The sequence below is a fragment of the Centroberyx affinis genome, unplaced genomic scaffold (genome assembly GCF_046629955.1).
Source record: "Centroberyx affinis isolate AG114_WGS23_722 - 3 ecotype Tasmania unplaced genomic scaffold, CSIRO-AGI_Caff_v1 ptg006904l_1, whole genome shotgun sequence".
Taxonomy (NCBI): Eukaryota; Metazoa; Chordata; class Actinopteri; order Beryciformes; family Berycidae; genus Centroberyx; species Centroberyx affinis.
Genome location: NW_027283499.1, coordinates 21,546 through 36,607, shown reverse-complemented (window position 1 = coordinate 36,607; position 15,062 = coordinate 21,546). Strand labels below are relative to the sequence as shown.

Below are 15,062 nucleotides of genomic sequence, written 5' to 3'. Positions count from 1 at the left end.
GACAGCAGTTATGTAACCTGACCCCCTGGTGCACCACTGTCTTTGCAAGGCCTGTCACTTATACACACTCACACACACTCTCACACACACACACACACACACACACACAGATATAGGAGAGGCCGTTCGGGGCTTAAAAATGCTAACTTTGCTTTTCAGACACATATAAGAAATATTCACACTCACACATATGAAATAGTCTCACATATCTGCATACCCCTAAATACTGACACGTGTAAATATATGAAACATGTGCACATATATCAGGAACGGGTTAGGCTGGACTGAGCCTAATACAGTTGAAATATAAATCATAGACCGATGCAATTGTCCTGCAGTCCTACGACTCTAAACCTTTGTAAAGAAGAGAGTAAATTATTGCTGTGTTTATGTACTGTACAAGACTGTGTCAGGATTATTTCAAAAGCCGATTGCTGAGCATAGAGTTGTAGGTTGTTGGTTTTCAGTGATCATTTGAATTTCCCATCCTTTGAAAATTGAATCTCTTGGCTGTCTTCCCACTTAAAATGCAGTTTTTTGTCGTTAATATAACATGGCCACAGCAATGAACTACGCTACAGATAAGATGTTTTCTTAACTGAAGATGATGATACACTGAAAATTCTTATTAAATTTGATGTCAAACTTTGATAGAAAATTTGGAAAGTGGAAACAGACATGTCCTTTTATTATCTAGCCAAGCTTGATTGGTGACAAACAGAAAAGTTTCAATATAATCCAATCAGAAACAAGAAAATGGATCAGGTGACCTTCCCCTTCTCTACCCAAACCGCTTTACAACAGTGACAGATGGTGTGAGGTGGTGCAAAGATCAACTCAAAATATTTCATTTGGTTACAATTAAATTAAGTTCTTCATTCCCATATTGAAATAATGAGTAACGTGATAATATTTATTTATTTCATTTAACTGTTACTGAGATATGTGTACTGTATGTGGTGATCATCAGATACTGCTAGCTTATTTTGCATTGGCAGCTAATGTTCACACACTCACACACACACACACACACACACACACACACACACACAGCATGACCTCTTCCCTCCCTCTCCCTGCAGTGAGCTCCAACCAGAGCCATGGGGAGTACCCAGACTGCAGGAGTGAGAGGGAGTCGGGAGGCGAGGCGTCTCTCCTGGTGTCTCCACTGGTGGTGGCTGGGATCGTTATAGGACTCGTCCTCTTCCTCTCCTGCGTCACCATCATCGTCGGCAGCCTGCGCAAAGACAGCCGGCTGCGAAACCCGCACCTCCGAGCCAGTTATGGTGAGGGAGAGAAGGCACTTTCTACATGTTGAACTAACCAACTGATTGAGTGACTGACTGTCTAGTTTATAAACTAACTAAGTGAATGACTAAACAAGTAGAACATGTTGTCCCCTACTAATGATGCAGGCAGCCCTTGGGTCAATCAGCAACAAAATGCATCGTCCCTCAAAGTTTCATCAAAATTGGACTGGTAGTGTAGCAGTTATGGCCTTTCAAAGTTAGAAATGGTGACCTTTAAGTACAGAATCCATCAGGCCAATCAGTGTAATTTTTGCTTGAACACAGTGTTAAAGGGTAACTTCGGTATTTTTCAACCTGGACCCTATTTTCCTAACTGCGGGTGTCTAAGTAACTAACGGGGACAACAATTTTTGAAATTGGTCCAGTATTGAGCGAGATCGCTTCAGCCGGCAGCCGCGAAACGGGCTGCAATGTAATCCAACGGGGCAAATGTGAACCGTCAATGTACGTCCACTAAAAGTGCTTGTTTTTGCCACTGACTGGCTCAGATTGTTATTATAAGTGTCTGACAACATTATGGAAAGGACTCTATACAGAAATGAAATGTACTTCCTTACCTTTAGCCAGAGCCGTTCTGCCTTTAGCTCTTCATCCGTATACTCTGGCTCAAATAAATACGGTCGGCCAACGAATTCAAAGGCCTCTTCCATGTTGTCGAAATCAGCTAAATATTCAGCCATGACTTAGAAAATATTTTAGATAACACTGAGCTACGATTTCTGTACTCCAACACAACAAACTCCCCCCGGCACTCCTCTCTCCAACTCTCACTCACTTCCTGCAACAACTAAGCTCTCGCGAGACTTGAGCAAGACTTGGTTACACACAGACCGGATCAAGCATAAGGTAAGGAAGTGCGTTTCATTTCTGTATAGAGTCCTTTCCATAATGTTGTCAGACACTTATAATAACAATCTGAGCCTGTCAGTGGCAAAAACAAGCACTTTTAGTGGACGTACATTGACGGTTCACATTTGCCCCGTTGGATTACATTGCAGCCCGTTTTGCGGCTGCCGGCTGAAGCGATCTCGCTCAATACTGGACCAATTTCAAAAATTTTTGTCCCCATTAGTTACTTAGACACCCGCAGTTGGGAAAATAGGGTCCAGGTCGAAAAATACCGAAGTTACCCTTTAAGATGTGTCCGCCATCCAAGTTTCGTCAAAATCAGACCTGGTGTGTCTGAGATTTCACCTGAGATGATGGATGGACAGACAGACTTTCACTGCAAAGGGGAAAATTATGGACTGAATGCCTAAATGTTAAACCATCAAAAGAAGCATGTCAATTATCACTTTTTTTTACCAATATATTACAATTTCAAACTTTGTGAAGTCCACAAATGAACTCCACATCTTCAGAAACTCTTTAGGTCTTCCCTTTGCAACATGTGTTAGTTTTTCCATAGATAGGGAGCCTGAAAGTTCCTTCATCCGTTGGCTGATAGCTGGTGGTTTTTCAGTTGTATGTTTTGCTTTAAGTCAACAGAAATACACCAGTTTCTTTTTGGTAGTCTCTAAGTTACAGTTTATAGGACAGACACCACATATATTATCATGCATAGTTAGACAATTCACTAGTTAGTTTATTGACGAGCAAACAAACAAACTTAGCCTGATGTTTCTCTCTTTCTTCAGGTCCAGATGGATTTTCCTACGGAGGCTCAGTGGGTGAACTGAGGTCCACCTGCCTGGAAGACTTTCCTCCTGGTTTAGACTTCGACTCGTACACAGAAACTCTGTCGCAGACCAACAACATGTACCCCGACTCACCTCCAGGGTAAGTGTGTGTGTGTGTGTGTGTGTGTGTGTGAGTGTGACAGAGAGAGAGAGGGAGGAAGATTGGCAGACAGGTAGAGAAAGGTAGAAGAGAGGGGGGGCAGAAAAAGTCGACTCAGCTTATACTCCAAGTGATATTTAACTTTGGTAGAATATTTCTGGACATCTTTGGTGCTCAGTGCTCATTGCTGTGGTGTTTCTGCACTGCAATTCCCAGAGATCACCTGTCAATCAAACAGTGTGGGCGGGACTTCTTCCTTGGGTCTTCTGTTGATGCAGTTTGAGTTTCTCTCTTTTCTTTGTCTGTTCAGCCATGGTGGCCATCGCTGCTCAAGCTAACTACCCAGTTCTTCTTCTATTGATTTCAAACAAACTAGAAACGCAAAACGCATCATGCTTAGAACAGCAAATCTAAAAGCTTTCATGAACTGGGAATAGGTTGAATCACTATTATGTTATATAGACGATAAAGAGTATCAAAATGAACATGTATTTATATGGAAATGTCGCAGATTATTAATTTAACCCTAGAATTCTGCCTATTTCTCTGCCAGTACTCGACATTGCTTTATAAAAAGTATGACCCAGAACATAGAATGAAATATTGGATATTACCTGAGTCTACTTTAGCTTGTTAGTGGTTGCCTTACAGGAACATTTTTTTTAATTACACTGTTAAAATGAAAATAAAGTGGTGCTGACTACGGGTCCCCAGAGCAGCCAGTGTTGGTGTTTGACCGTTCCTGAACTCCTGTTGATATGCGTGGGATAAAATGTTCTGAAAATGAATTAAATTAAATGAAAATGTTCTCCCAAATCACTGCAACCACACAAGCAGCCTTTCATTTCCCCTTCAAGCTGTGTGTGTAAAGCAAGCACCCAGTATATTACATGAAATTGACTGTTTTGCCTGTCCTTCTGAACCCAAGCCACTCTCTGTTTGACCCTCTCTGCTGTGGAAATTCATTCATTAGGGAGTCCTGGTACCCTTGATGTCCTTAGTACGTGTGTGTGTGTGTGTGTGTGTGTTTGTGTTTATACATGTGAGTGAGTAAGAGACAAAACATGAAAGACAGAGAGTAAAAGGGTGTGTGTGAGAGAGTGAGAGAAACAAGGTGAGCAAGAGAGTGAGAATGGCAGTGCGCGTGCGTGTGTGTGTGTGTGTGTGTGTGTGTGTGTGTGTGTGTGTGAGAGAGAGAGAGTGAGTGAGAGAAGGAGTGAGAGAGGGAGAGAGAGAGACTGCTAAAGGCCAATGTCATGGTGTTTGTGATCTAAATGTCAGCTGGTCTAATTGGCAACTTTAATAATTCACACACATCCATCCCCTGCAGTGTGTGTGTGTGTGTGTGTGTGTGTGTGTGTGTGTGTGTGTGTTGTGTGTGCAGGCATGTGTCCCAGAATCAGAGCAGATCCCTCTCCTTCCACTTGGTCTCCCTTAGAAACACCCAGTCACATGACCTGAATCAACTAATACTAGGTTAGATATTTACTTTTCCATTTTGCTTTTCCATTTTCTCCATTAGAAAAAAGTTCATTGTTGAGCTAGAAACATGACAAAATGTCACATTTTAACTCAACGATGAGACAAAATGCCAAGAAGATGCAGTGAGGATTTGTGAAATTGTGACAAAAGAAAAAAGCTGTAAACACATCATCAGTGTTGGTGATTTACAGCATCAATTACAGTATCAAATGGTTATTATTTTTGTGAATCAACAACATATGAAGATCATTCATTTTCTCACTGTCCACTAACGTACAACTATCTAGTATCAGGTAGGACTCCTTTGTCTCCAGAAGAGCCTGAATTCTTGGAGGCTTCATGAATTCAACAAGGTGCTGGAAACTTTCCACAGGGATTTTGATCCCGGCTGACGTCACTCAGTTCCTGCGGGGTTTCGGTGGCACATTCCAGACCCTGATCCTAAATGTTTCTTTCTATTGGGTTGAGATCTGGAGACTGAGCTAAAGTCACTGTCATGTTCCTGGAACCATCTTGAAGACGATGGCACATTATCCTGCTGGAAGTAGCCTATACATTTTTTAAAAAAGACGGTAGACCGTGAAAGGATGCGCCTGGTCAGCAACAAAGTTTAGCGGTGTTTAAATGATGCTTTATTGGTACTAATGGGCCTAATGTGTCATATGAAAACACCAATGCACCGCCTCCACCAGCCTGCACTGCTGACACCAGGCAGGATGGAGCCATTGATTCATGCTGTTTACACCTAATTCTGACTCTGCCATCAGCATGACAACAGAGACCAAGTCACAACCTTTTCAGTCATCCAGCTTTGGTGGTTATGCACCCACTTCAGCTATATATAATTACATATAAATAGTACAGTTCTAAATAATTATACAGTTATTGTCTAAATCAATATGATGTGAATGTGTGAATTGTTCCTTGTGTTAAAATTTTACATTTTGACAATATTGTTTGCGCTTTACAACCCATACAGCCGTGATTTTAAATTGAAATTAAATGGGAGAGAAGAGGAAAAGAGGAGAGGAGAGTAAAGGAAAGGAAAGGAAAGGAAAGGAAAGGAAAGGAAAGGAAAGGAAAGGAAAGTAGAGGAAAGGACAGAAAGGGGAGCTTGCTAGCTACGTCAGCACTCTGGCAAGGAACCAGAGCGTTCTGGACAGGCTGCCTGAGAGCCGGAATTTCTGGCCTGCAAAATGTGACAGCAGCCAACACACACACACACACACACACTCACACACACACACACACACACACACACACACACACACACACACACACACACACACATACATACACATCACACATTTTGTTTACCATAATGCTAGCAAGTTGTCGTTTTGGTACTCTGTCAACAAGCAGGTAGTTGCAGTCATGTGATGATCCTGCAGTGTGTGTGTGTGTGTGTGTTTGTGTGTGTGTGTGTGTGTGTGTGTGGGCCACAGATGGTTGAGGGAAACTCAGAGAACTCAGATCAACAGCTCACCTACTGAGACTGTGAACGCTACGCTTCCGACACACACACACACATACACACACACACACACACTCACTCAAACAGAAAAACACACACTCTCGGATCAGCAGCTCACCTGTGGAGACTGTGAAAGCTTGTGCTTCCGCTCAGGGAGAACTGGGCACACATCGGTATACACACACACACACACCAACACACACACTCACACACCCACACATGCACTGACACCCACCCCCACACACACACACACTCACACACCTTGTGTCCCTATCTGAATTGTGTTGCATATTAAAGAGATCAATGCGCATTAACACAAACAAACACAAATGAACACAAACTGTAGCACAGACACCAAGTTAGGAGGTTGGTTTCTCACTGCTGATGCTGGTGACATGATTTGCAATAGTTGAGATTAAGATTATTTTAAGGCATTTCTCCTGTATTAAAGAAAGGAAAAGTGGCAGGAAAGAGGGCAGAGAGAGGGGATCGATGCACAAAGTTTAGAACACATTAGTATGCGCTGTGGGCTCGGGGCAAAAATTCTTTGAAAGTTCATAAAATGTCGGTGAAAGAGACCCACAGCTGCAAAAACAGCCCAATAGTACCTATTTCTGACTAAAAATCTGCATAAAAATCAACATATCCCAGCTTCCAAGAATCTACATTGTATCACAATAGCATTTTTGGTGGGAAAATAGGCCGTGAGATACCGAGATTTCAAAATTCAAATAACATGCCTGCCTCCCTCTGACTGCCCTGCTCTCTCCTTTGGACTGATTTTGGTGATTGGAGTAGAGTAGAATTTGACCTGTAATATTTTTTTTCCCTCAATTCTAAGGATTTTTAGTGATATAAAAATGATATTACCCTTTTTTATGTGTTGCAAAAATGCAACACATGGGCTTCAATTGTCATCATTTTTCTGTATTATTCACACAACAGGCCCCGTCATCACTGAATCATGAGTATCTTCATATCAAATGATGTGCGAAGTAATTTGTCTGCCTCTCTGTCATGATAAATGTGTTAGAAATATGACCTACTTTGATAAACAGTTGAGCAAAGTATTGTTTTGCTCTAACTAAAAGGAATCGTGCAGCCTTCAATAGGCTACATGCTGTATTTTAGGGTTGTTGGGAGGTTGTCTTCACTTTTAATTGTATAGAATAGAAATGTATTGTTCTCGGTGAGGAAATTTGTTTACACAATTTGCAGCAATGCCTTGAACATCAGTATGTAGTTAAACACACAACTTTTCATAGAATATACTGTATACAAAAAGATTCCTACAAAAAGGGAAACCTGTCGAAAGCCTCACCTATTGATGGCAACAGGGTGTAAGTTGAGAATAACGCTTGTTGCTGTGTAATATGTTGTTATAACTTTAAATAAAACAATCCACTATTTAGATTTCAGAATGTCACTGACAAAGAGATGAAGAGTGTTCTCAGTGTTCAGGAAGTTTTGGGTTGATTTTGAGTCAGAGGACAGCGACAACAGAGGAGAAAACAAAACACAGGATGACAGCTTTACAAGTGACGGTGAAAGTGAGAGGAAAAATCCAAAGTGAAAGCCAGAGAGAGAAAGTGAGAGTAACGAAACTGAGGATCGGCCAAAAGTGGATGCACAGTGATCTGATCTCATGAATCAACATCTCAAAAATTGCATTGGTGTGACCGCAGCCGTAGAACATGGTTACACTTGTCATCTCAGTGCGACTTTTATCGTCCCATCCCAGGTCTGGACACACATGAATCGGATTTTGCTCACATTGCTGATCACACTCGCCCTGAAAATGGCTTTTATGTCTCTCCTGTGGCTGGATTTCTTTGAATCTGTGTCTGCTTTACTTTTTCCTGCTCTCCCTCACCATCTCCATACATTGCTTGTATGCATCGTGGATTGTATTTTGTTGTAACTGTTGCAATTTAAGTGCTGTAATTTACTTTTTTTATTTTACCCACCTCACTTTCCCTCACTTCCCACTTCAGTTAGTGATTTCCAACGTTTCCCAGAATGCGTTTCGACAACCACTGTTGAATGCGTGTTGAGAACTTGTTGAATTTCAGCTGTGTGTCATATGTGTAGATGAGAGAGCGGTAGAGATTATGTTAGCGATAGCAAAGGTAGAGCAAGATGATTTCCGGTCGAGAAAAGCTGTGAATCGAGCTGTATTGCATTCTGGTCTCTTGAGGTTACTGTGGGTGGAGAAATTGGTCTCTCTCCTCTGCTACGATTGATTTCTCCCTGTATGATTGTTGAACGTCTCTTGGTGCAAAATGGCGGCTCTAGAAAGAAGCCCTCCCTCTTTGATTCTGAGGGACTGACACCAAAACCTGACTACATGTTGTCTACATTTGGCCAGTTATCTATGGGAATCATAAAAAAATACATCTCCAAACCACAAAATGGGCCCAGGAATGCAAAATACATCACCAATCGTTGTTTTGTTTAACAGTTTTGAAGTGTTTTAGGGTCGATTTCTCCTTTTTTTTACGACATGATCAGATGTAATGTAAATGTAAAGAGATGTAAAGGGAGAACGGGAAAAGTAACGCAGACTCAGATTTAGATTTATGCAGCAACAAGAGACGCATAACAGCCGCTTTCAGGTCAAGTATCAACAAGTTTGATCAAATCGAATCTTGTGAATCACATCTCAAACTGTAGCCTTAGTCCACTGAGACGCGAGAAAGCAGAGAAATCAGTTCAACTTTGGCATGAGGCTTATAGTACACAAACACACACACACTCAATATACACACAAAAACACACAAAGACAAACACACACACACACACACCTGTGAATGCAGCATCTATACTGTTCTTTTCACAATAAACTCTACAGGCGAGCGCCTCTCACAGCGGTCGAGAGCATGGACCTGCCAGATTCACACACACACACACACACACACACACACACACACACACACACACACACGGGACCATATGCTGCATGCTGTAGCCAGAGTTGTCCCCTGTCCAGATCTGTAGAGCGTCACAGCGAACAGGAGCCAGAGGTCCTCCCTCTGTCCTGACCTGTGTGTGAGTCTCCCATAGACTTCCTTCTATCATGGCAGCTTCTGTCGTTACACCTATATTAACTTTAACCACCATAAACTAAAACAGCTTAAAATAACTGGAGCTCACTTTATGCCTCCTTCATAAAGGATATAAATGACGCTTTGTGATTCCTATGGAGTAATCTTTGTCCTTTCACCTAAAATATCACTGTGCTGAACTATCTGCTGATCTATCACCCCCTAGACTTAAGCATGATACTTCCTGCTCTATCATAGAAGGAAAATACCCCCCCCACACACACACACACACACACACACACACACACACACACACTCTACCTGTCACACTGTCTCAAATCCATTGTCAACTACAGTAATATTCGGTCATACTGAAAAAATACTGAAGCAGTAATTTTGCATGAGCCGTCTAACCCCTCAGTCTCGCTTAATGCCTTGAATGTGTCGCTCTCAGATGGAAGTTCATTCATTTCAAATGAGAGAGTCCATTACCATGCATTACACTGTGATGCATGTGTTGCATATGCTGGATTTATTCTCCTTATGCAGTTTATCCATAAATAATCATGTTGTTTTACCCCATGTTTGTACTTGCTCTGTGGGGAGTTAAAATTTAAGTTGTAGTATTATTATCAGAAACAATGACAAAATAGTTTAATCTCAGTAGGTTTGCAGCCACATAAATGCATCACAGTCCAACATGATTGTAATTTGTTAATTTGTCCTTTTTTGTGTGTGCAGTCATTACACAAAATTTTACAATGTCAGGTTCCTTGAAAGCTCTTTAATCTTCAAAAGTCAAGGTTCAGTAATTGAGAAAAACTGGTTTATTTTCCCTCTTAATACATGCATTTTTCATATTTTTTCAGCTTTCAGCTCTCAATTACAGTTTTGAAGTGTCAAATAGTATAATGACCAAATATATTACCTTGCTATTGAGTGAAAACATCTTTAAGTCCAATTTTTATGTTTTAATTTTTAGTTTTTCGGGGTAATTTATGAGATGCGCCTGGATGTCAAACAGAAAACAGACAGTAAAAAACAGACAGAGAGATAAATAGAAGCAGGAACTAGTTGTGTTGCTCCCGGCATGAGTCTCAGAGGAGAGAGCTGGAATTATTTTGACTCAGCAACACCTAGCTGGTGTTATCTACCCTTAGTCGGGGGGGAAACGCTCACACAGACACATACACACACACACACATTAGCACACATGGGTGTAAAACATCACATACAACACACACAATCATTATCTAGTGTGAGGTTATGCACACACACTGGTGCACACACACATAAACAGCAGAAAAACACCGGGGAGTGGAGTGTAACTCCTGAGAGAGAGAGAGAGAGAGACCAAACAGCCTCACACCCAACCACACTGGGATTTACAGGGTGTTGCAAAACCCTGTAAACACCCAACACCCTCAACTCCCTTAACCCCACCCGCAATCCCCACCCATATTTCCCCTCTCTCCAATTTTCACCTCACTGTGCCTTATTGGCACAAATGTGACAAGTCAGTTTTCCCAAAGCAACAAAATAATCAACATAAAAAACACAAATAAACAACCCTCGATCCTTTGTTTGTCTCAGTGTGTGTGTGTGTGTGTGTGTGTGTGTGTGTGTGTGTGTGTGAGAAAGAGAGAGAGCGAGAGAGAGAGAGAGAGAGAGAGAGAGAGAGTGACAGAGAGAATTTATTAAGAATTCAGGTGAATGTGACAAACAAAATAGACTGCTTTTATCATCATGAGTCATATCTGCTAAGAGAAAAAAAATTCAGCTTTTGAGAACAGACAAAACAAATCAAAGCAGTATCAAGTTTCACTACTTGTACCTATTAACGTCAACATCATACCCTTCACATCACATTAAAGACCACAGTAAAGATGATATATTGATTTTTTTTTTTTTTTTAAAGATTTATTTTTGGCATTTTATGCTTTATTTGAGAGATATAGTGAGAGAGAGACAGGAAAGTATGGGAGAGAAAGCGAGGGGAGGACATGCAGCAAAGGACCACGGGTCAGATTCGAACCCGGGTCGCTGCGGGAAGGCCTGAGCCAAATGGTACGCGCCCTTCTCGGTGAGCCACCAGGGCGCCCCGATATATTGATTTTTAAAAATGCTAAACCTTTGAAAAACATATCCAGCATTAAGTATTGATTGGCTAACGGCAGGATGAAGCTCGATTGGACAATCCTCTGTTCTTCCCTTCTCCTCTTCCTCCTGATTCGTCTACAGTCACGCTCCTCATGTCGGTCTGCATGTTAATCACTCAATAAACCAATCAATCAATTAAAGGGTACAAGATGATGCACCCACTCAGCCAATGAGCGAGGAGAAGATTGATGACTTTATCCAAAAATCATAGACCATCATTTAGGAACAAGCTCTTATTTATACAGATGGCCTTTAGATCACTGGACAGGCAAGTGGCGTTTCAAGTACTATTCCCATCCTCTATAGCAATACTGTTTGTTTCTCTGTGTGTGTGTGTGTGTGTGTGTGTGTGTGTGTGTGCGCCTGCGTGATGGGCTCTGGGGACATTAGGTCTGTCTGACTGAACCTCGTCCTCATATCAAGGCTAAAATAGCTCTCCCTCTTTCTCCCTATCTCTTCCTCTATCTCTCTCTTACACACACACACACACACACACACACACACACACACACACACCCACTTAGAGCCTCCAATGCTGCTCTAAAATAGCTTGGCACGTGGGCACACACACTCACAGAGAGTAGTGGAGGAGAGGGAGAAACTGCATGAGAATAAATAGAAGAGAGAAAGAGAGGCAGAAAGAAAGAAAGTCAGAAAAAGTACTTTGAGTAGGAATAATGGAGAATAGACAAGGTATCGACTCATAATCACATACACACACACACACACACATACACACACACACACATTGTGCTACCATACTGATATAGTTAACCACTGAGCTGATTGAGTTATCCTGATTTACTGCTTCCTACAGTATGTCTGCTCATCTACCATGTGGTCAACACACACACACACACACACACACACACACACACACACACACACACACACACACACACACACACACACACACACACTACAGTCTCTGTTCTCTATCAATTCTTGTTTTTCTTTCTTAATCTGTCCCCCCATCTTCTATTTCTATGTGATTTCTGTTTCCATATACTGTCTCAATTTCCCTGTCTCTACCTCTCTCTCTCTCTTTCTTTCTTTCTCTCTCTCCCTTGGGCGTGTTGTTGGAGTTCATCAGGGAGGCGTTGGGGGACTCTGCCAGTTGCCACCAGAAACTGGTGTTTGGCAGGAAGGAGGGAGGCTGCTGACTTTCTCTACTGCTGCTGGGTTGGAATGGGCAGGCAGGGAGTAAGGCTCTGCATGTAACAGGCGCTACGTGTCGCATTTTAAAATCAAACCAATACATCATTACCACATTCATTTGCTGATGTTAGTATAATTTCCGTAAAGAAACATGATTGAGAAGACTGGCAGCCTCTTCACTGCATTTTACACTGTGTGCCACCAGGTCGGATTTCACTGGATTGCTTTATGGCAGAAAACAGGAGGAGGACACTGTTCTTCCAGCACAAATGGAGCTACAGTGTCCAGGTTCTGGCCATAGCAGATGGTGGACAGAGTGAAAGGCCGATGGAAAAATCATTTCCAACATGTGCATCTTTTTCAGTAAAGCAAAAGAGAAAACCTTTGACCAAAGAAGCTCTTTCCTCTTTGTGACCGGAAACAACAGGGCTTATTTTGAAGGCGGTATATCATTACGTAATGTGTAATGTGATTACTTTATTCAGTAACAAGTAGTGTAAGGGATTACAATTAAAATTCAGTAATTACATTACAGTTATTAATCTCAGTAAACCTTAACCCCCTTTCAACTTTTCTTATCTCTCCTTTGAAATTTTCGAAGTTTTTTTTTCGTCAAGGATCTCAAGGACATGCTGGGCAGGTTAACATCGGCTACTAGTTAAAAAAATCAAAACAAAAGATGGAGGGTGAAGGTGAGACGCAGACTTTCAGCAGCTGGAAGTTTTCACATCACTTTGAATTGATCTCAGTCAAGGATGCAAAGAACATTATCGTCCGTTGTAAACTTCGTGTGGCAGCAAAGCACTTAGTTTCCACAGCGAAAAACACAACATCCAATTTATCGAAATGGAAAGTAATGTAATGAGTAATGTAACTGCTCCTGTTGAGTAAGTAGTTGTGTATGTGTATTAAGTAATGTGATTCCTTTTTAAGTGAGAAATGAGTAAAGAAAAATTTCCGTAACTTGCCCAACGCTGCTGAATTTTCTGTTTGCTGTGTGACTGACATGCAGAGGGCAGCAGGGCAGCGGGGCGGCACGGTGACCTTTGACCCCGCTGCTGACCTGCTGAGGTTTCCTTGAGCAAGACATTGATTTCCCTCCAGCTCCAGGCGTGCTGCTCTGTAGCTGAGCCCCGACCTCTGACCTCTTTGTGAGGGGGGGAAACGGGGATCATCAGTATTACACACATGCGGGGACAAGATGAGTGGCATAGGTCCGATAAAACCTGTGGCCAAGCTGGAAGGCAAAGTCTCTGCACACATAATATTCTTACAGTTCTGAATGTTTGTGGGCTGCAGAGTGCAGAATGTGCTGTGGGAGTTTTGCAGTATATAGCTGAATAGCAATGTGCCTGTGTGGGCTACTCGCACTGTAGATTTTGTGTTGGTGTGTGGTGTGTGTGTGTGTGTGAGTGGGTATGAGAGCAGGTGAGTTTTTAAGATGTGGTTGGTTATTTTTTTCCTTTGTTGTTGTTGTTGTTGGTGTTGTTGTTATGTAAAATGTTTTATTAAAGAACATCGCTCTCCCTCTCTCTACCTCTTTCTGTCAGTACGGAGACACCGACCGACCTGGACAGCTGTCAGCACATATCTGTTGACACAGAAAGCTGACACAAACACACACACACACACACACACAAACACACACACACACACACACACACACACACACACACACACACGGGAGCTAGGGCATGTGGATTCAATTCAGGAATTAGATTATGACTTCTAAAACTTACTTTTGGCATAAAATGTTGCTTATAACCAAGCCAGAAATAAATTATCAAAAAATAATGTTTTTTTATTGATTGATTTTATTGATATGAATTGAGGTTTTAATTTACATTATGAATTGACTAGAATGAAAGTGAGAAAGTGAGACAAACACAATCAGTGCTTCTCATTCATGTCAAGTTTCTCTGTCTCCACAGGTACAGTATGGTAATGATGTACTTTTTGTCTTCCATCTCCATAGTTATGACGAGTGCGTTGGCCCCGGTGCGACTCAGATCTACATCCCTACTGATGACCCGCCTCCTTACTCCCTATTGGACCCCTGTCAGAGAGGGGCGGGGCAAGAGGAGGAGCCTAACTACACCAGCTCGGACCCTTCTCCCTACCGCGGGGAGACCTCAGCCAGCGCCGCCTGGTTCTCCCCCTCCCGCTACCCGATAGGACTGCAGGACCAGGAGCGGCAGCAGATCGCGTCCATTTCCTTCCCTCTGGAGGCCGCGCCCCCTTACGAGTCGGTGGTGGCGGAGCAGGGACGGCCCCTCCCACTCATGCCGTGTGACCTTTTCAAGCACCAATCAGAGAGGGGGGGCGACGGCAACTCCCAGCAACCAGGGGCGAACCAGATCCTGTAGAACGAACTTGTACGTTCCTTTCACTTGCGCTGTTTGGCGTCCCCGGTTGAATTAAACACAATGTTTATGAGGTGGGACCCAAAATGGCTGTTGGTAGGAGCTGTGGCATCAGTTGAAAGCAAGGGACACTTCTTCTGCACTGTTGCCAAGGAGTCAGCAGCTCAGCGGACTGACATGCGGCCAAAGCTCTAGTGTTCGACAGCGGTTACTGCAATTTATCTCTGGACAAAAAGCTTCACTTCATGTGGGGCTGAAAAAAACGGTTTGTGGTCCCAATGATTCCCCCGGG

At 42.5% G+C, this 15,062-nt stretch overlaps 1 protein-coding gene across 1 annotated transcript; it reads left to right on the top strand.

Annotated features, from left to right (window-relative positions):
* The first annotated feature begins 1,054 nt into the window (after positions 1–1,054).
* On the top strand, positions 1,055–14,773 carry bean1 (brain expressed, associated with NEDD4, 1). The gene is made up of 3 exons (XM_071513227.1): positions 1,055–1,286; positions 2,948–3,089; positions 14,383–14,773. Exons 1-3 carry the CDS (start codon positions 1,055–1,057, stop codon positions 14,771–14,773), a joined length of 765 nt encoding a protein of 254 aa, XP_071369328.1.
* The last annotated feature ends 289 nt before the right edge of the window (positions 14,774–15,062 follow it).